We start from the raw sequence: 22,536 nt of genomic DNA, 5'->3' as shown, positions 1-22,536 counted from the left end.
ACTAGATAGAATGTAACAATTTTAATCGCAAAGGTATTCTGTAAACTGTAGCGATGGAGCGCACACATGGAACAGTGTTACCCTGTTTATTAACTGATGGGTGTGTGTAACTACGTCAGCTATGAACACTCTTTGCTTCAGGTTACAACCTGAGAACAACCCTGAATAGATATTGTGTCTGTAGTGAAATAAGAAAAGCCACACTGCTGTCTGCCAGTGAAGAATAAAAGAGCTAACAGAATGAAGTTGTGTTGGTCTGGACATACAGTATAGTATGTGGTTCCTCTGGCGGTTAATGATCCTCCAGCCTACTTCCAAACCAGGAAGTGAGGTGAGAAGGGAAGACAAAACAGCACTGGGCCCCAGCAACGTCTCGGCAAAGTGGCTGCCCTTGGCAACACCAAGGCGGTCTGTGCCAGTTTTAGCCCACTTCTGTCCCTGGGCTTCTTTGAGCCCAGAAGAATGTCAGGGGGGAGATTTGGAAAGCTTCCCTCAGTTCAGGATGAATGGCTGTCCCCCGCACTCTCTCCCATCCCCTTCAACCTTCCTCCTCTACTCTGAGGGGAGAAGCAGAAAACTGTGGCAGGCTTCAGTTGGAGTGCCTTCGTCTCCTCACTACATCCAATGGTGAGGGCTCTATCACTACCATCATCCAATCATTTCATTCCATCAAAGTATTTCTCCTGAAGGACACAGTCACTACTTTTGCCTCATTTTTAGGTTTTCATCATTATTCCCCTTCGTAATAGTAACACTGCACTCAGAAAGTTCATTTCTGGCATCTTGAGTAAAACTAGATGCCCTAAAAGATGACAGAACGTGTAAGAAATGCGCATATTTAGATTATCATCACACAAATCTGGATCAGTTATAAAACTGATCACTTATATTTGTAAGATAAATATTGCCAATACAAATTACTTCACAGGATTAGTGGGCTTGCGTACTTTCTATCTAACATTCACACACAATCCATCCAATGGATGCATCAGAGCAACTTGGAGTTAATATTTTGCCCAAGGAAGCTTGGCACACAGACCGGAACAACCAGGAATTTAAACACAAACCTTCCGCCTAATAGATGAGCTACGCTACCTCCTGAGTTACAGCCAACCCAAGTAAGACCCATCCTTCCATTGATTTTCTTTTGCTTATCTGGGTCTAGGTCTCGCAGCAGCCTAAGAACAGACTCCCAGACCTCCCATAGTCGCTTAGTTGCTCTGTCCCTTTTTGGTCACACCCCGAGCCTATGAGATAGGTGAGGGTAGGGACGTAGATCAATATATAAATCGAGAGCTTCGCTTTTGTGATCAGCTCTCTTTTCACCATGACAGACCAATATAGTCCCCGAATCACTGCAGATGCCATCCCAAACTGTCTGTCAGTCTCCCCACCCTTCTCCCCTTACTCATGGACAAGAACCCGAGATGCTTAAACTCCTCCTGTAGGGGCAGCAATTCATCCCTGATCCAGCCTTTTCTGGATGAGGACCATGGCCTCAGATTTGGAGGTGCTAATTCTCATTTCCACAGCTTCACAGTCAGCTGCAAACCTCTCCAGTGCGTGCTGGAAGCCACCACCTGATGAAGCCAACAAAATCAAATCATCTGCAAAAGGGAGAGATGTGATTCTGAGGCCACCACTTTGCAGTTTTTAATAAATATGGGCAGATTTTTGGAAATATGAGATGTTCTAAGATGTTCTACTTAAAGTAAGATGGATGCCATCTGTCCTTATAACATCTGGTCGAGCCCATTATTGGACACTCGGAAAGACAGCAGTTTAAGGAGAACATAGCTAAGTGTGTCACTACTGGTCCGATTGGGGAGAAGACCAGCTTAAAATAGTTAAAGTCAGAACTCTTAGACGCAGTTTTCACTTTGGATATAAACAGAAGAATCGAGAGTGGCTGAGCAGTAAAATAATTTTTTTTTTTTTTTTTACTGCTCTGTGTGCTTGTGGTGATGAAGTTACCAAATTAGCGATCATGTGGAGAAATATTGACTTATATTTGCAGCAAGAGTTTTGCAATTATACCTATATATATTATATTATATATTTTTTGTATCCTTTATGGATCTCTGTCACCTCTTCCACTAATAATGTCTCTGACTGGAGTAGGCAGTACTCAGTTAATCCATTTTGTGTAGAAGAAGAGGCAAAAGGCAAATAACCCCTTTTATGCATATGCACGCAGAGCCTGGAGCAGAAATCTTGAGTTAGGAAAGTCTATAACGACTGTCATAATAAGTAATAAATCAGTAATAAATCAGTATCTCCAACTGGGGTTTTAGGGTTTGTCAGGGAAATTAATGCAAAGAAAGCCTGGCTATGCTGAGCTTGCTTCATGGTATATCACTCAGGTGAACTATAGCAGGTTCATCTTTGAACCTTCCTCTGGATAAGGACTGATGTTTAGCTATGTGATCCTGTTCATCACATGAGAGAAAACTTATCAACATAATGGTAAAACTGAAAAAAGGTATGGCCCACTGGAACATCACACACAAATTTAATAGGATCAAGAAAGCTGTTGTCATTTAGCTGAATGTAAAGGCTTGATTTGACTTTTCTTGGATTAATTTAAAGTGTAAAGGGAAAGCGTGTGTCCTGATGTATGATCACCAACTCTTGTACTAAATGAGTTCCGACCATTCAAATGATTGATCCAACAGAGAAGTGCAGGATAAAACCAGTGTTAAAAGAAGCAGTGTAATGATTAAAAAGTTAGACAGACAAAATCTGAACAACAACAAGACTTGCTATAAGTGGAAGAGCAAACAGTAACAAACAGCCATACGCATTAACTGTCTTGTCCTGTGAACATGTGTGAACTTATGGGCGTGTAAAGAGTAACCTCCTGCAGTCAGCACATGGTTCGCCCATTAAAGAAAACAGAAATCACATCATGGAGAGACAGAAAACTGGAAATTGCTGACAAAAATAGTTCATGTCAGGTCAAAAGATCTGTGGAACACGAGTCTTCCTGTTCTTAAATGACCATGCCAGTTTTTTCATCGCATTGCAGAGCTTCTGCATTTTTTACGTAAGACTGATTTGTTTGGCAGTTTAGCATTTATTAATTCAACAAAATGACATTGTAAATATCTACAAACGTTACAGCAGTTGATGAAAGGCTGGAGGACAGAATTAGTCATTGCCATGTTTGTACCTGCTCTGGATGATTGTTCCTGTTTTTAAATTTTGTTTTGAGGGGGGGATTTTACATTCCTAATGACATTAGACTGATTGACACATGCACTTGCTAACCAAGAAGCTTGCTAACCAAATTAATTATCACTTGCCAGCTGATAAGGTGATGTATGGTTTGCAGGACCAGAATACCACGTGGCAAAGCTGCCGCTGAAGTCCCAAAAATAACAGCACTGGAAATGACATGGTGGAAATTAATAAAGATTTCACTGCTGATAAAAGGAAGAATGTAGCGTTATACAGGATGGCAAATGCATCTGTTTGGTTTTTTGTACACTGTGTGGTAAGAGAGTTACAGCTTCCATGTAGTTCTCTTTACACTGTTGGAAATTAAAGCTCAGTCTTCACACTTAATGTGTGTCATAGTTAAAGTGCCGAAGTACAAAACATGTGTAGCTAAGGTCTGTATTCTAATAGCAGTAGATGTATGAAGTTATGTGAGGGTAATGACAATTAACATAACCTCATTCAGCTTGCACTTTGACTTCACTGCTCTCATGCCCACTACCATCTTCTGAGAAACTCTCTCACACACACACACACACACACACACACACACACACACACACACACACACACACACACACACATACCCACAACAGGGACTTTTCTGTACTGCGCAAATAAAGTTGTTTCCATAAATTATGCAACAGGTCTGGAAACCTTGTGCTCACATCAAATATGACCCACAGGCTAGAGGGTGACCCCACAGAGCTGTTGCAATTTATTGCTGCAGTATAGAAATGTTAACATGGTTGGGGTGACTGAAGAGGATCTGCAGAAACAGAAAATCCAAAAAATAGACACAAAGCCATCAACTGGTGGCCGGACTAGTACAAACATAGCAAGGAATAATACTTACTAGCTAGTGATGGTGGTTTTTATTAAATAGCATGAAATGTTTTCATTCACGTGTATCAGTTCAAATAAAAGTGCTAATGACAGAAACTGACTGTAAGCACAGATTTATTAAAATAGTCTATGTTCACCTTTCTCTGCTGACACTGCTTCACATTGGAGTGATTCTTCTTTTAATCTATGCTGTTTGGGTGAGAGTGTACTGTTATTCCTCCCTGTACCTGAGGCACTACTTCAGCCTGATAACTACCAATCGCTGTGTCTCTGCTGCTTTGCCAGAGCAATCACTTTGACTGAGCTAATGTGGAAAAAGCACAGAGAGGAATGACTGTTCTAAACAAGCAGCAAGTCTCATTTTAGCACAATGTGCCAATTTTAGACTGGATCATGTCTAAATTGTGTGTATCTGTGTTTGTGTGTGAGCAGAATTTGATCTTCAAAATCTGGTCATGGTGCGTGTGTGCATGTGGAGTAAGCAGTGAATAAGCATTTTCTGCAGAGCCTTCCTTAGCATCTCTATATCATTATGGGTGCAGCTGTTTCTGCTGTATCCCATTAACTGTGTATGAATCACTACTGATGGTCAAGGACTCTTCAGTACCTATTATCATTCAGCTTTTAAGCAGGGACAGATAAATTTCACTGCAACAGAGATGATGATGATGCAGCAGTATGAAGACATGGACTTATCTATCTATCTATCTCTCTCTCTCTCTCTCTCTCTCTCTCTCTCTCTCTCTCTATATATATATATATATATATATATATATATATATATATATATATATATATATATATATATATATAGATAGATAGATAGATAGATAGATAGCGTAGTGGTTAAACTACACGCCTTTGGAGCAGAAGATCCCAAGGGTGGTGGAGAATGACCGAGCTAAGATCCTGTGGGACTTCCAAATGCAGACGGACAAAATGGTGGTGGCTAACCAACCGGACATAGTGGTGGTAGACAAACAGAAGAAGACGGCTGTAGTGATCGATGTAGCGGTTCTGAATGACAGCAATATCAGGAAGAAGGAACACGAGAAGCTGGAGAAATACCAAGGGCTCAGAGAAGAGCTCGAGAGGATGTGGAGGGTGAAGGTGACGGTGGTCCCTGTGGTAATCGGAGCACTAGGTGCGGTGACTCCCAAGCTAGGCGAGTGGCTCCAGCAGATCCCGGGAACAACATCGGAGATCTCTGTCCAGAAGAGCGCAGTCCTGGGAACAGCTAAGATACTGCGCAGGACCCTCAAGCTCCCAGGCCTCTGGTAGAGGACCCGAGCTTGAAGGATAAACCGCCCGCAGGGGCGTGCTGGGTGTTTTTTGTTTTTTTATATATATATATATATATATGCATGTATTAAGTATTATATGTATTATTAATGTATTAATGCTTTTAATACTTATCATCTGTTCAGCGGCAACTTCATTATGTTGATGTTTGGCGCCTTTTCAAATTAATTAAGTACAAAAATCATAGTTTAGCTACCTTTTTGTGATAGATTGTATAGTATACTATATGCATATAAACTACATGTATGTATATAACAGCAGAATTTCTACTAAGCAGTTCAATTAGTGATAAGAGGTTTAGAGCTTCTTTCAATATAGAAGCTATGACTTCTCTCAACAGTATCTTCTGTTTGGGGCTTACAGAGACCAATTTCTGTATTTTAGAAATCAGACATTTCCACATTCTTGTTTGCTTTTTTGAACTGTCTTTTGTTGCATTGTTAGTTTGTTCCAAATCTTGGTCGGCATGGTTATGTCATGGTTAGCACTGTTGCCTCACAGAAAGAAGGTCCTGGGTTTGAATCTGTCTGGAGTTTGGATGTTCTCCCTGGGTACTGGGATTAGGTTCAATTCAACTCAATTTATACAGCATCAAGTCACAACAACAGTCACACACAAATTTATTGTAAGGTAGACCCTACAATAATACATACAGAGAAAAACCCAACAATCATATGACCCCCTATGAGCAAGCACTTTGGCGACAGTGGGAATGAAAAACTCCCTTTTAAGAGGAAGAAACCTCCGGCAGAACCAGGTGATTCTAAATTGCCCGTAGGTATGAATGTAACTATGGGTGGTTGTCTGTGTTAGTCTGGTGACCTGTTCTGAGCTATATCCTGCCTCTTGGAACACGTTGCAGCACCCCTGCAACCCTGAACTGGATAAGAGGATGAATCGATGCCAAATGTTTTTGACTGCAGGCAGGCCAGTTTAACATCTGGACTTTTGTACTACTGGCCCATCCTGCTGGGTCATTCCATACAAGATCAGTTGAATCTGAACAAAAAGGTTCAGGTGCCTTCAGAATCAGCTGTTGTTTTTTTTCTGTTATAGGCCTTCTACGTAGCCTACATAGTTGTGGGTCAGAATTTTGGCACCTTTTAATTCACCTTATTTGTTCTTTGCAGCATCTTTCATAAGTTCTTAAGAACAGGACAACTCCACAGGAGGTTTTCAGGGCTGAAAGATGAAATTGAACTCTGGTAAAAAGTGCAACAGAATCACATTTAACCTAAAATGCTGTTTTTATTTAGAAGGATTTTTTTTGGTATGACAAACACTGAGCATCAGCCTCAGTAAAACTGCACCAGGTTAATCTAACAGAAACAAGAACCGGGACATTGGTTGTCTTATCTGTTTTCTGATGATTCTGAGGAGAAAAAAGCAGCATTTTGGTGAAACCATGACCAGAAGCATACGAAAGGTCCTGTATGTCAAAAGAATTCCTTGATATACTAATTTTCATCATCGTGTCATCCTGTTTTCATCACCAGATTGTGAACAATGGTGATGGTGTATAATATTGGTAATAGAAGGAAATGATCATGAAGGACCTTCCGGTTTTATGAAATCTAGAAACAGTTACTGCATGGATTGTCCTTCTCTAAAATAAAACAACCTCCTCAGGATGGCAGCGTATATCGCTCCGAAACCAGTCAGCATTAATGGTGCCTACACAGAAATGCAGGTTACCCGTGGAATCTGCATTAATGCGCTTCTCTAAAATGAGCTGTATTCTCCATGGAATTCATATAAACTGAAACTAACACCTTTCAGTTTAGGTTAATTTCAGATAAAAACATAAATGGTGGAAAAACTCAGTAACAGCAACAGAGGAGTGGATCCACCTACAACACAGACTGCAACATGTGCTCTATTCATAGAAGAGACATCAAAAAATGTCAGTGTGTATGTTGCATGTACACATGAAAGCACTAGCAATGAATAGATGGAAAATGCAGAAAATAGTAAAGTGAATTGTGCTTAAATGCAGTTTCTGCAGCTGCCTTGTTTACACTGGCACAATATTGTGGTGCAAACTGTAAAAAGTGATCTGTTCCAGGAAGCCGCTCTGCCAAGTTATCTGAAAACCCCTCATATCTAGATCACAGAGCTGTTCCTGGTTCCACTGACTTGCTTCCTGGAAAAACCCCTCCACCGCCGCCGCCTGTAGACATCTAAAGATAAAAAATGCTCAGTAATTTCAGTCAGTTTTTTATCTTTCATATCCAGAACAAAAGCAAATACTCATTCATGTAAACAAGGTTAAAGTCAGCTTTGAGCCATGAAAGGTGACAACATCTGGCCTTTTACAGACAAAAGTAAAACAAAGCAACAACGAATGACTTAATAAAATCTTAATAAAATCTTTAAGTTTAAGAAAGAATTCCTGCAAGAGCTGCAAGACTAATGTCGCTCATGTATTTGTGCACTAAGTCCAAAACTATTCACACATCCTGACGCTCATGGAAAACAATATGCATTCAGTACGCATGAATGAATAAAATTGTAAATGCCAAATTGTAGCATGAGTAATCTGACTGCAGAGTGTAAGTGCAGCTTCCTGTTCACCTGCAAGCCTGCATAAGTACACATCCACTCAAAGACCACAATGTGCAGCAGAGAGTGACTGTGACTCCCCTGCCTTCACTGGATGTTTCTGCTGTGTGCAAACAGGCTCAGCTCAGAGGGGCAGGGTGTGGATGGATTGCAGCTTTTGCCTGCTGGGTGATCCTGGGGCTGCTGAGCTGAACTCCTGCTGTAAAGCAACAGGCAAACAGCACAACAAAGCTGCTGCTTCTCTGGGGACATTATTAGAGATGTTGTTCTACAAGAACATCAGGAGGAGGCAGATAACATAAACACACATGCACACATACTGTACAAGCACTTGTTTTGTTTTTGTTTTTTTCTCAAAGAGTATTGGTATTTCTGTAGTACATAGAATTTCAAAAACTAACAAAAACTAATAACAGTAGCAAAACAGTGCAATTAACCCTTGTAAGTAGAAAAAATGCCTCCAAAGTGAGTGCAGTTTAAACTTGTAAACTAGTGTAATCCTATTAGTACAATAGCAGCTTTCAGTTTATTGTTTTGGTGTTGAGGAGCTACAGCTTTATGTTCCCTTTCAGTGTTGCAACACTTATAAACAGCAGCAGCTGCTGCCTTCAACAACAAGCCTGCTGTACACTACCTGCTGAATCACAGGAGGAAAGCAGAACCATTAAACATTCTTTGTTAACATGTTAACTTTGTTGAACTGGCAAGTCTGTGTACTGACAAGTGACCAAAAAGGTTATCTGATAAAACTTTACATTTCAGATCACTTATAATACCCTATTAGAGCAGGTTGGCTTCTTCTAATAGGGATATTAGTGTTACATAAAATAGGCCCAAAGATGGAGCCTTGCGGAACTCCACAGGTGAGCCTAGAAACTTTGTTCAACACATCTCTGTTTCAGGGCTGTGGACCAAAGGCATAAATCTTTAAAGGTCACTTATTTTTCTTGAGACCTAAGATCTTGATTTTTTTTTTTTTATTAGGCTATCAGTCATGTATGTAGATAGTTTATTACATATGAATGTTTTCAGAATGTACATTCGTCCTCCCCACCACCACCAAGTGCTTGCTGATAACAGTGAAACTGTTGGGGTTCTCTCTCTAATGTTACACTGTTGTTGTGAAATGATACATTATAGATATAACTGAACCGAAGCCCACTTGAAATGAAATTGGCCCACAAACAAAATGAGTTGTCTGCTTTTTTTTTTTTTTAAACTCATTACAGGTTTTAAAATAAATATTGTAGTAGTATCATAATAATGATAGTACTCTATATATTTTAAAATAATGTGGGTTTTTGTGTCGTCTTTACACATTTTACAACCATATCACTTCTAACCGTTCCTGCTTTAGGTCACATTGGTGACATTTCAAAACTTTCACTTATGCAAGCTGTCCTTTCCATAGTGGTGGATCAGTGACTAAATTTGCCCCAGATTGGTCAGACACATACAGACCGTACTCATATCCCTGCCAGCCCATTCATTGAGAAATCAAGCTCTACTGTTAAACTAAAACTGCAGTCTCCGCACGGTGGTAGTAAATTAGTGGCTTGTGGAAGAGACTGGCACCGCATGGACACACACGGGGTAGAGGTTGTGGGGGAGCTTGTGCGCAATGGAAACCAGAGGGGTGGAAGGTCGGTAATGGAGGGGAGGTAAAGGTGGGGCGGGGGTCTATATCGACTATCCAGATTGTGGAGGGAGGGCCCGCCTAGTGGCTTCCTGGCCCCCTGCACCGTGCGGGTGTATTATAGATGCGCATCCAGGCAGCCGGGCGGCGTGGGGCACTGCATGGGTACAATGTAACGGGCAGACTGGAGCCTCACAGAGGGCAGGGCTTAACCATTAACTAACATTAACCATTAAATCAGCTGTGCAGAGCCGGTACCGCACATAAGGCGTGCGTACCGGCTTCCACGCCTCACAAGCCTGAGCGCGTTAACAAGAGGTGGAGGATAAATTCAGCCGGGCACACGGAGTCCCGGTACTCATACAGATCATCACTTCGGTCTGTCCGCCCCTCACACCGAGGACCGCTGACACTCAGAGGTAAGCACCCGTGAGCTTTTTTATGTATGTATTTATTTTTACATGACTTATTTTAATGTGCACATTTCATAAAAGAAGGTTATGTGCCGGAATGTGTCATTCGAGACTCAAACTGCAAACCCGCACCTCAGCTATGGTGATGGTGAAGAATGACTTTTTTTCTCTTTTTTGGAGGGGGGTGGGGTACGGTGGGGGGGCACAATTTTTCACGAGTTTAATACTCGTGGTCACAGTGGCAGTGACATGGGCTCCAGCCCGGCGATGGAACAGAGAGCCCTCTGCCCTCGTTTAAATGAGCAGTAGAACAGAATAGCAGGGCTCGTCTATTCAGCCCTGACCAGGGGAGCACTAATTTACGCCTTTGCCATGTTGGGTTCGGGTGGTGTTGGTCCTGACTACTAAGCAGAGGATTGTTTGAACCGGGAAAGTCCGTGCGGATGTCGCAACTTGCAGTCAGAGGAAAGCTGCTTCAAGTCAGCAGCAGCAATACTGGAAGGTAAAAGAACGGCCTTCAGAGTAAAAGCTGCTTTATTATATGAACTAAAAACTGGTGGACCGTGACCTGATCGCAGCAAGGATCGCGTCATACATTGGTGATGGTATTTTTTCAACAGCCTTCATAACCACACTGAGCTGAATAATACAGCAGTTTATGTCAGTAGCTGACATTATTGTTTTAATTAAAGCAGCACTGAATGCTTTCCATTACCCGCTGCTTCTACTTGTATCAACTTCTGTTGATACAAGTAGTTTATGTCGGTCTGAATGACTTACCATGTGCGTCCACGCTCGGTACTTGACTGCAGTGAGGTTGTGTTTCTGATGTGTGAAGGGGATCTCTGTTGTGTTACCCTTTGTTACACTCTGTCTGCTGCATTGAATTTAAGGGTTGGGGGGGTTTAAGCTGACAGCACTCTGGGCTCACGGGTAAAGTGAGGGGTGTTTTTTACTTTGAAAATCGTGACAGTGGTTGTTGTTGCGCTGCTGTGGTTGGAAGCTGTGCTTGCAGAGGATGTGCGCAGCGCCTCTGTTAATGGTGGAATATTTTTAGCCACCGGGAGGAAATTTGGCGCTGGATGAAACTGTTTTTAAACTCACTGTTGGGCTCTGCTCAGCACTGCTGTAATGGAGGGGAGAGCAAACAATTGTTTGGGGCTATACTAATCTATTAGTAGGGTTGACGGGGCATTTGTGGTACCCACGGTGAAGTTAGTGCCTAACAGTGATTTTCTGTCCTTTTTATTTATTTTAACATCTGAATATGACGAGCTGCAACGTCCAAGCCTAAACACCACAGCACAGTGTCTCTGTCCTCTCACCAGTTAGATCTGAATGTTGGTTTGTAACTTTTTGGAATTTTTGATTTATGAATATTTTGATCAGAGCAGTAAAAGCTGCCCTGCTGCTTAGACATTTTTGGAAATAGACGTGGAGTACTGCTGGAAAATGATTTTATTTAAGACTGAATAATTAATGATATTCACTCTTTCCCCAGGTGACTGTCCACTCTGGTTGGAGAGATACTTTTCCACAGTTGGTAATTCAATCCTCATACTGAGACCTTTAAATATCTCATTTGAAAACCGTCCAGCGGCCACGTGGTGTAAAGTGAGACGTTTGAAGCCCTGTGCAGCGACCAGTCTCACATGGACAGCAGACTGACAGCATGACCGGTGCCACTGCAGGTCTCTGATTTACATATTTTTCCAGCTTGTACTGAACTGCTAAGGACTGTTTGCAGCTGAATGCAGGGGAATTCTGTGGTGAGTCCCCTCCCTGTTGTTTTCTATCCTTTTCTGTGTTGAACCAGTATGCCTTCTGTTTTTTGCCGGCCTAACCTGAGCACCTTGCAGTGAATGGAGAACATACTGGTTCTGCTCCCGAAGCACCGACAGGAACACAGGCTTTGCAGACGCACGGCTGCATGTGCCTCGCTGCAGGTTTTTTCCGGCAGAGTGTTTTTCTCTCAGTCTTTATGACCGACCTCCACACCTTGTCGGCCTCTTTAATGGGATAAATCAGTTGGACTGATCAGGTTCAAAACCAGATCCGGTGGTCAATTCTGACTTTTCCACAAAACTGTTAGGCTGAGGCACGCTGACCTTTTCTTATCAAGCCCACTGTCTTCAAAGGCTTCCGCATGGTACTTTGGTCGAAAGAACAAGAAAAGCTCCCCGACATCGACATGTCCTCTGGGGCCATTGAGATGAAGAAGGAGGGAGGCCCCCTCACTTCGGCCTTCCTCAACTCCAACTGCACCGTCCACCCGGTGATCCTGACCAAGGGCCCTGAAGAAGTGAGCCCGGTGACCGGGGATGAGTTTGAGCTCACCGAGGTCACATCTTTCCCCGAGCGAGTGAATGAGACTGGGGAGAACGACGAGAGGTCGGAGATTGTGGTGGCCATGGACTGTCGGGCCAATGCCAAAGGTCAGCGAGAGGAGGATGCTCTCCTGGAGAATGCAAGCCAGAGCAACGAGAGTGATGACACCAGCACCGATCAGAGCCCCGAACCAACAGCACCCCTCAAGGAGACCTCCTTTTCCATCGGACTGCAGGTGGTCTTCCCCTTCTTGCTGGCCGGGTTCGGGACGGTGGCAGCAGGGATGGTGCTAGACATCGTCCAGGTGAGTGAGATTTCTTACACAAAGTACTTGGCAACTCAGAATAAAGGACCCAGGCTGGTTAATCCTGTGTTGTGTGCGCTTTAAAAAGTTTTTTTTTGTTTGTTTTTTGCATTGACAGGGGTTCGGCTGTTGGAACTTGCAAAAAGTCTGGTGTCAATACACAACCCCAACTCGTTTTCCTCGCAGGCATTTACATTTCATTTCACAGCTGTTTTTCTAAGCAGATCCACTGCACCAGGCAGGCCATGTGTAGTCACACTTATGGGATAGGCTCGCCCGTGAAACATTTGAATGAATTAGTGCACTGAGGCCGGTTTGCCTTGGCGTGTGTCAGTCATCGTGCTGGTGGCCTATCTGGTTGCCTGCCTTTGGGGATGTGTGTACGGGGCAGTTATCAGACACCATGGGGGTATTTACATAACATTTTCTCCTCAGCAGCTGGGCTGACTGTCCCTGTGGCTGGCGCATACTGGTACACACTGGTGTGTCTTCTAACGAGTCATCACACACACACACACACACACACACACACACACACACACACACACACACACACACACACACACACACACAGACACCTCTTTTCAAAATCTCACATAAAGTACAAGAAACAATAGATGGCATTTGCTTAGCAGTGCATAGCCAGGGAGCTATATGATCCACTTGGCCTTTACAGGAGAATAGGACTTTATTTCCTGATGAGTCACTGCCTTTGCTCTGAGAGGATCCAAATGCGCTCTGTAGAAATGCAAGTCATTTTGACAGGCCATATATTTATTTGAAGTCAGCTTTTAATGCAGATAAAGCTGGCCGTGTCGGTCCGCCAGGTCTGGGCACACTGTGTGCACACACGCTGATGCCAACATGGTGGACGCCCAGAAACTCAGAACAGACAGGAGGGGGGGAGGCAGGGGAATAAGTTTACTTTCTTTGAGCACCTGAAATGGCAGCGTACTACAGCTGAGCTAGAGTCGGAGTAAAAACAAAATACAATTCACCGCCAAGGCCTCTATTACCATGTGGTTAGGTATCCTCGCTAAACCAGGAATGCAGAGGTTTGAGGTCAAAAAAGTTTTCATGCTGCCTCAACTTAGGCACCATGCTGCTGTGTTCTCTTTAATTTCCAAAACACTCAGTGCACCGTTCTTTCAGAGGTGTGACTGGAAACAAGCTCACACAGAAGGTAGAGGGCTGTATCCCTCCCTGCTGGTCTAGCACTCTTGTACCTGAGAGTAAATAGCTGAAAGAAATGGCCGCAGTAAGATGCTAGGCTTGTCTGAAAGTTCCAGTGAGGTCGGCTGAGCATCCAGCAGGTCGTCTGGCTGCCTAATTCCCCCCATGACACCATGAAATGCTAACTCAGCTAATCCCTGCTGTCCTTGCAGGAAGGTAGTTGTCTAACTCTATCTCAGTCTCTCTCATTGTGAGCATAACTTTCTGAGATCACGTGCTTAGGGTTAGGTTAAGCCCCGATCCCTAATGTATATGAAGCTGATGAAAAATTAGATGTAGTTTCTCGTGTTAGAAAACTTTTTTTTGTCTCCTGATTGCCAAAACGTGAGGAGAACAAGTTTTAACTTGATGCTAAAACACGTTTTCTTGCTGCACTGATCTTTATTTGTCTCGCTAAATAAGGAGCTAATTTATGCACACAAGTAAAGATCAGATCTTTATTTAGTTATCAGATGAGAGAAAGTGATCCAGAGAAGAACTTAACTAGCTCGCATGAGTTCATTAGTTTCTCTCTATGGATCAAATTCACATCATTTGGGTCTTGCTGTTCTTGTGTTTCTTGGATTGTTCTCAAACTGGAGAGAATTATTTGTTTCTTCTTTCGGTTCATTTGTTTACCCCTTATTTCTCCTGGAGGTTAGAATAAAAAGGTCAGGACTCAGTAATCTCCAGTTCCAAAGATGATATATTGGTTATGGGACAAAGAAAACACTATAGCCAGTAGCAAGCTTTTCTTCTGGGATGCCTGAACCTTTAGTTAATGTGTCTGCCTGGCCTGAGTTTAAAAGCTGTGGTTTGGACACTTGTATACTCGACTTTCTGCATCACTTTCTATATTGGCTCTTTGACCTCTTAAATCCTGGTCACTTTGACCATCTACCACACACGCACAGAGTTTTCTGGTCTTTTTCCCTCACAAGGTTGGCCCAGAAAGGACTGTCCAACTGGTATAGAGGAGTGAGACGTCTGCATAGTTGTGCTTAGTGACTTGGCAGGCAAATGACCTAAAACTGTCAGTCTCTCATTGGCAGGGCCGGGAACCCAGGACTGACCTGCTCAGTTGGGCTGAAGGTTACGTGTGGTTTGTGAAGGTCACGCAGTGCTAGTTTTCTTGGGGATGTTGGAGTCCAAGGCTAAATGGGTGATTTTTGTTATTTTTAAACACACGCACACATACTCACATAAGATTTCATCATTTGAGCAATCAATCTACAAACAAAAAGCTGAAAAAAGACAAAAGCAAATATGCGTGTCCAGTGTTGTATGTTATGATAATCATCCGCGTGTGTTTGTCTGCCTCAGAGTTAGCCGTCTGGCCTGTTGTGCGGTGTCTGTAGACTGAAACACCAAAAAAAGGAAAAAGAATAGAACACAGCTTCAGCCTCAAACACACACGGTCTAAAAATACAGTAACCAGTAAACAGGAAATCATAGTCCACACAAAGGTTTAACTCTGGCCAAGCCTTCGCTACCCACCAGATACCATTTTGGTCCAACCACATCCACTTGCTTGGTTTTCACACAGCAGTCACTTTCAAACCAGAACGTGGGCTTAATTCCCTCAAACTGAATCATCTCTTCAGCTTCTAGCTTCATTCCCAGACTTTGGTTTACATAGCTTAATCAGACACTACTTAAATTCACACCACGGTATGCTGTTTTTCTATTTTTTCCAGAATTTGTCTGAACAAAATCACCAAAATCTTAAAAATCACAATTTAATAACCCCATGTAAGCATATGTTTCTAAACTTCTGCCCTCCCTATTGCAGTGACTGACTGCTTGTTATGAGTGGTTGTTTTATTTTGGTCAGCTTCTGCTTGTCACGTTGATGCCATGATGGTCATTAACAATGTTATCACCTCGCAGCTCTTAAAACCTGACCATATCCCAGACAGCTGCTTGGTTAGGATGTGAGTGATAGGGATGGAGAGGATTAGTGGGTTAGAGTGCTTTTGTGTTGCCCCATGCTCTGATTAATCTTTCACAGTGTGAAAGATCCTGAGGAACCTTTGATCCTAGGCTGCTTATTTGCTCTCCCCCTCATCACAGAGTTCAGGCTTTCCACCCCAGCCCTTCTTATCTGGTCCCAAACAATTTAGTTCAGTTCAGTTTTATTGATATGGCACCATATCCCAACATTAGCAGCCTTTGTATTGTAAGGCAAGGACTCCACAATAATAGAGAGAAAACCCCAGCAATCATACAAGCCTGTATGAGCAGCAAACTCCCTTCATAACAGGGAGAAACCTGGTTCTGCTGGAGGTGAAGGGGCAGCCATCTGCTGAGACAGGTTGGGGGTGAGGGGAGAAAGACCGGATAAAGGTAAAAACTACAAATATTTGTAAAACTACAAATAGACTACAAATTCTTCCGGTAGCTTGCCCTACATATTCTTGTTATCTAAATGCAGATATTAGTTTATACAGATAAACTAGACCCTGACTGTACCATCCATGCTGCAGCAACAGAAATGAAACAGACACCACCTGCTGTAGTGTCTGTGACGCTGCTGGAGTTTCATTGACATTGCATGCCATCGGGGTTCAGCGTCCTGCTCAACACAGCAAGTACAATTATCACAAATAAAATAAAAGGTCACGTTTCTCAACTGGGCATCCTGACCCTTGCGGGGCTTGCATACCAGAGCTCCTATAGGTCTGTACACAGAGGTACTGCAGTTCTCCAGTTGAGTTCTTAGAAGCGAGGAGGGAGGGTTTGTTTGGCTCCGAGCCAGCGTTCCATGGAGACAACAACATATATCACCACAGGGGAGGCAAAGAGGAAGATAGGCCAGTGAGACAGAAGGAAAGCTTGAAAACATACAGCTATGGAAGAAGAGAGAAGTGCTTACAAGGCTGTCGGGTTGGCAGAGGGCAGTGAGCCAAGCTGAGAGGCTGGCTGTTGGAAACGAGCTCTGCTTGGCTTAACGACAACTAAAGGGATAGGCAGAAGGAGTTCAACCACCACCTCAAAAGACAACACGACTGTACGAGTGTAGGCGACACTCCTTATCAGTGCTGTACATCTGGTGGGAGCAGCCCAGCGAACACACACATTAGACCTCTGTGTGAGAAATGCAGGCCAGCAGTGTTGTCTTGTAGCTTCAGCATCAGCATCTGTTTTCCCCTCTCTCTTTCTTTTCTGCTCGGTGTCAGCCTCAGTGAATATTGATTCCGCTCGGGTTAGACTGGACTGTAAGTGCTGGGGGCCAGTGGGACCGGCACCTATGATAAGCACTTTGACTGGAGATAAATCGATGGCCTTAGCTTCAGCAATAGCTTTGTTTCTGGCCACAGTAGACTGCAAATCTGCTATCGCTGCATGAAGTCTAATGGAGGGAGAAGTTCACAGAGGGAGTTACAGGGAACCCACCTCTCGAGGACTGGCCAGCAGCCAGGGAGCAGGTTATCAAAGGTCAAGCCTAATAATACTAGCTGTAAATGTAATTTCAGACCATCTACTGGATATACAGCTGAGCAGTCTCGTTCCCTTACTCGTTCCCTTATTTGTGGCTCTGTCCAACTAGTCCACTACCTTCAAAGCTGATTTAGCTGGATGAGCTGCTGGCTGACTTTCTCGGAGTAGTGTGTACAGCAAAATGTAGCTTTTTTTATGCTGCGGTAAGAGCTGAGCAAGCAAGCGCACCCCTGGCAATGAATGACCAGATGCTGAAGCACTAAAGTAGGCATGAGTAATATCAAACTATTTTTACTATGGTACATGATGAACTGGGCTTTGGTTTTACTCTATTAATTCAGTCGGATGTTTTGTACACTCATGCTGTGTTATGTGTCACAGAGGGTCCCCATGAGGAGGACAGAGCATAGAAAATAAGGAGAAGCAAAATATGTTTCTATCTTATGCATACTATATAATAGATTACAGTGGTGGATGCTCAAATTAAACATGGGCAAAGTTTCAGAGTACCATATGTACAAGTAATCCTTATAAGCCATAACAGTGTTCAGGTTTAGCATATGCTATTTTGTTTCCTTGATGATATCAATGAGATTGGGTATCTTTAACCAATGAGAAGAGAGTTGGCTTAGGTGTGAGGGAGCTAAAACGACTTGTTTCAGACATTGATTGAACTGGAAATTCCCATAATGCTTTGCCTTTAAGAGTTGCTAATCGTCTGAGTTCACTTGGCTTCTAAATATTCAGTCCCATCTATCTTACTGATGCTGTTTAGCTGCGCCGTGTATCCATTTGTGTGGCACTGGATGGGGAAACGGCCGTCTGGAGAACAAGATCTGGTTCCACCCATCAAAAAGAGAGAAACAGAGATTGCAGTCTGCTTTTATTCGCGAATATCTTGTACAGTACAGATTTTGATATAAATATAAATTTGTATAGTATTATGATTACACAGAGACATGAGACAGTCCCTGTGTTTACGCTACAGGAGATGGTGGGTAAAGGTGATAGAGAGGAACTGTAAGGAAAACAGAATGCCAGCTAAAATAGGAGAGTGAGCAATCATTTCAGCTTTATGTTCTACTGCCCTTGTTCTTGTTAAGAGGGAGCTGGCATGATAAATAGTGCGAAAGGTCTATAGAGGCAGACTCTCTGCTCTTTAATGCAGGATTTGTTTCACTTCTGAATCAATATTAAAGGTTGCACAGACCCAGAGACAGTCTGCCCCGAACTGCAGCTAACCTCTGTCTATGCAGGTGACAGCATTCTGTGTGGCTGTGAACCTGTTTCAGTATGGCAGAGTGTGCACTATGTTAATGCTGTGGTGCTGATAATAATGTTTTGCCATGTCATTGCAGCACTGGACGGTGTTCACCGATGTGTCTGAGGTGTTCATCCTTGTTCCTGCACTGCTGGGGCTTAAAGGCAACTTGGAGATGACGCTGGCCTCTAGACTTTCTACAGCGGTAAGAAACTTGTTTGTTTGTTTCCACCTCAGACTAGTAGCCTGTCACAGGTTGCACGTCTTCCATGACCTTTTATCTTATATTAAAAGGCTGTCCTAGCAGTGATGAGTAACTGAGGTATAAATTTTGGATTTGTTTACTTTAAGTTGCATTGATTTTTCTTTAAAAGTTGTTCAATCTATTGCCAGACCTATGGTCACTGTCAGACCCCTCAAAGCTGATTGTGCGTAGGTTCAGAGGTCATATTGCTTATGTGACATGGGTTTCAGACAAACCGATAGCCGCATTCCTCACTAAACATTTCCACTGACCCCACCTAGCTTGTTCACCTGGGTTAGCAGGTTGTTTAAAGGTGAATGGAAGTTTTTAACGTCTGCCTGAAGACGTGGTCTCCAAATATCAAGTAATTTGAACTAAAAGTGTTTTCCTTTGATCTAGTAGCTAAAAATTGATTGGATTCTCAGAATATGCTGGTATGGCTCAACCCAGTGTCACATCACTGTTGGAGCTGGGAGATAATTTAAGAGCTTTCTTGCATGATGCGACATGAACTTTCTGTCATATTGGACTTCATACAACCACCAGTTGTGAGGGAAAAATGAGTATTTCCAATTGTCTGAGGAGTTATTGCTGGAGGTTGCTGCCTTTCGCTAGGTGAAATTAAGCTGAAGGCAAATGGTCTTCATTTCCTGTTTGTGTCGCAATTTTCACAGAGTCCTTGCAACTGCAAGGAAGTTTTCACCAACTGGTCAGGAATACACATTGATTGCCGGGGGGTGGGTGTGTTAAACTGACTGGTCTCAGCTTGCATGAATGGGGCTTTAGCATCACACTGACTTTAAGAACCACTTTCCAACTGGTTGCAGAACACTTATTTGCTCCTTGTAACCAGCAGTTGCCGGAGGGTGATGGGCTGCTCTCTAGGCCTGTGTGACTGCTACTTTATTTGCTCGTCCCTACGTTGTCACACACCCACAATAAAAATAAGTTAACGTCACATGGTTAGGAGTCACATAACGCAAAACCTTAATAACATATATTGTCATATAACATTTGGTTAACTATTAGCTGCTTTTTCACTTATAGTGTTTCACAGATACCAAAGTTCTTAGTAGCTCTAATTTCAGCTAGTTACCCATCTAGCCATTCATAGCCAAATGTATACAGTTACATATGGAACGCCAGGACTGCCATAATGAATTACTTAAATACACCATTAAATAATTAATTAAATGTGGCAATAATTAATTAAAATGGGAATTAATTAATTAAATACATAGTTATGACACATGTAATTAATTAATTATTGACACATTTAATTAATTAATTATTGACACATTTAATTAATTATTTGTGTATTTCACATTTTAATTAATTATTGACACATTTAATTAATTATTTCATGATATATTTATTTATTTCATTTTGGCAGTTCTGGCGCCTGGCTCTCATCATGAATTAATTTTATCTGTCAGCCTCACCCGTCAAACTCAGGGGGCGGGGTTAACGCTGATCGACTCAAAACCATTGCTTTGGCCTGGTGGCCATTGTTTATAGCCCACAACAACCGGCAGAACTGAACTTTGAAAAAGCCTGTTTGTGTGTCACCAAATACCGTTTTAATATTTTTTTAGCCGAGAATGTAGTGGTTTAATCTTCATATGTCTGATCGGTTTGTCAAGATACAGCCTCTTTGCAAAAGTGCTTCGATGATTTCGGAGATGTCTGCCCAGTCTCACGGCAAAGCGTGGGATAGACCCGCTCGCCTCGCAAGCAATCGAGCTGTTGTTAACGCCGACAAAGCGCAGGCCCCGGCACACAGCTGTAATAACCCCGCTGACACTGACTTTTTACTGAGGTTATATTTATCGGGGTTTTATTTCCTGATGTTCTTATGTGTCCTACGTGTTTCAGTCGCCAATTCTGAATTATAACTAACATTAAAAACATGTTTAAGGAGGAGAGAGAGCAAATAAATTCGATTAACAGCTGATCTTTGGGTTTCTGTTCAGTAATCTGCGTGACCTGCGTATAAACGCATAAAAGAGAAAACGTTGGTGTTTCCGTCATGTAGTAACTGCTGACTTTAACTGTACAAAGGTTGTTCGACACTATGAAACACATACAGACTTCATGATGTTCGGCTAATATTTTTATTGTGAATATTGATCATGAGGGTAACCTGTACACCACGGAGCAAGATCAGCATCTCTCCACGATATCTTCAGCTCTCTGAGTTAACACAGAGTTTCCCAGCTGACTATCTAACTGTCATCTACGAATATGTCACGGGTCATATCAATATGATTTTACAGAAAAGCATCCTTAATACTGCCAACTATTCCAGAGACGTGAAAATCTACAGCATAAAGAACACAAAAATATAGCAGTCTAACGAAACACTGTAACAGAGATGAACCGTCAGTTTGTCGCAGATCAAAGTGGAATGAAAGTGATTGGTTGAACAGGTGTTCGTGATCTGTGTTATCTGCATTTTCATCAGTGTAAGAGACTCAGCAGCAGATTAGACTAACAGTTATACATTTAATAAATTACCAAATGAATCCACGATCGAACCTGTTCCGACAATTTGAGTTTGTATTCCCTCAGCTGCAGACTCGCTGCTGTTTAAATGTTTGAGAGGAAGATTAGATATAAAGCAAACATCAAACATAGACTCAGTCTGCGGTCACATTTGATATGAGGCCAGCACGGATATTGACTGTGTCCTGTTTTAAGATCTTACATGTAAAATTGGTGTCTGACCTCCGTCGATCCAGCCGCTCAGAGTCCGTGGTTACCATGGTTACTGCATAAGCAGCTATAATGTAAACATTACGCAGCATGGGTGTTTATGTTTTCATTGCAAAAGAACTGTCTGAATGGTTAACTGACGTTAACTTGGATAAATTATAGTTAAGGAGTATCACAGATAACGCCCATGTGAGCTGCTGAAATCAGTAGGCTATTACTGAAATACACGTGCTATATCATAAACTACGTGCTTAGAATACAGTTAAATAACTATTAAAAACAGATGATATAATATTTCTGTCCAGGTTGCAGTCTTCATCTTGAACATGCTGTTGCAAACTCTGCTCCTCTCGGTGGAAATGCGCCTTCTCTTTCCTCTTTGTATAAAAACATTTTAAAAGTCAGTTTAATCTCAAAATTCACTGTTAAATCCGAAACACACCAGATAAAGAAAAGCGAATAGTTCAGTCTAACACATGTGCCAGTGAACCATTAAACGTCTGTAAAACTCTGCAGTTATGAAACATAACTTTAATTTGAGCCAAACCGATTTGCTCAGTTGTAAATAAAACAGCGAAGTAAACGTGACCCGACAGACAAAACCTGAGTGAATTAAGTCCAGCGTTTAACCACTGAGAGCTAAAACTCAGGTGAGGTTTCAAAGCTGTGTGCAGATTGGACATCAGCTGCCGATAAAGTGGGTTCGCCTATAAAGTCCTCTGTAAGGAAACAAGCTCCAGCAGCTCTGCGCTCGGGAAAAATACTATATTTACTTATGTTGTGCAGAAAAATGCGCTGACATTGCGTTATATCAAGCACCGGCTGCCCAGTTAAACTGTGACTATCACCAGGTAACGTGGGCGTGTTTCTTGAATTAGCAGCAGGTGTTAAACAGCTGACAGGTGAGGAGGACGCATGCAGGTAAACTGAGGGCCTGCTGAGCTGATCGCTGGTGTCCTGAGAAACATGTCAGCTCGTTCTTTATGTTACAGAAGCACAGAGACACAAGACCAGGCGGAAAGAGACGATCGTTCGGTGAAAATGCGAATCTGC

At 42.5% G+C, this 22,536-nt stretch overlaps 1 protein-coding gene across 4 annotated transcripts in view; it reads left to right on the top strand.

Moving 5' to 3' along the window:
• Nucleotides 1-9,723: 9,723 nt before the first annotated feature.
• slc41a1 (solute carrier family 41 member 1) overlaps nucleotides 9,724-22,536 on the top strand; it is a 30,762-nt gene continuing 17,949 nt past the window's right edge. Inside the window, exons 1-3 of one of the 4 annotated variants that reach the window (XM_039612547.1) lie at nucleotides 9,724-9,984; nucleotides 11,480-12,610; nucleotides 18,622-18,729. In XM_039612547.1, coding sequence (XP_039468481.1) covers nucleotides 12,125-12,610; nucleotides 18,622-18,729 — 594 coding nt within the window. In that variant the 5' untranslated portion in view covers nucleotides 9,724-9,984; nucleotides 11,480-12,124. Of the gene's footprint in view, nucleotides 9,985-11,161; nucleotides 11,323-11,479; nucleotides 12,611-18,621; nucleotides 18,730-22,536 lie in introns of those variants that run through there. The other 3 variants (XM_039612548.1, XM_039612549.1, XM_039612550.1) reach the window with 3 other exon arrangements.

Source organism: Oreochromis aureus, linkage group 5, assembly GCF_013358895.1.
Source record: "Oreochromis aureus strain Israel breed Guangdong linkage group 5, ZZ_aureus, whole genome shotgun sequence".
NCBI lineage: Eukaryota > Metazoa > Chordata > Actinopteri > Cichliformes > Cichlidae > Oreochromis > Oreochromis aureus.
Note: the sequence above shows the minus strand (reverse complement) of the source record. Positions and strands in the feature narration are given on the sequence as shown.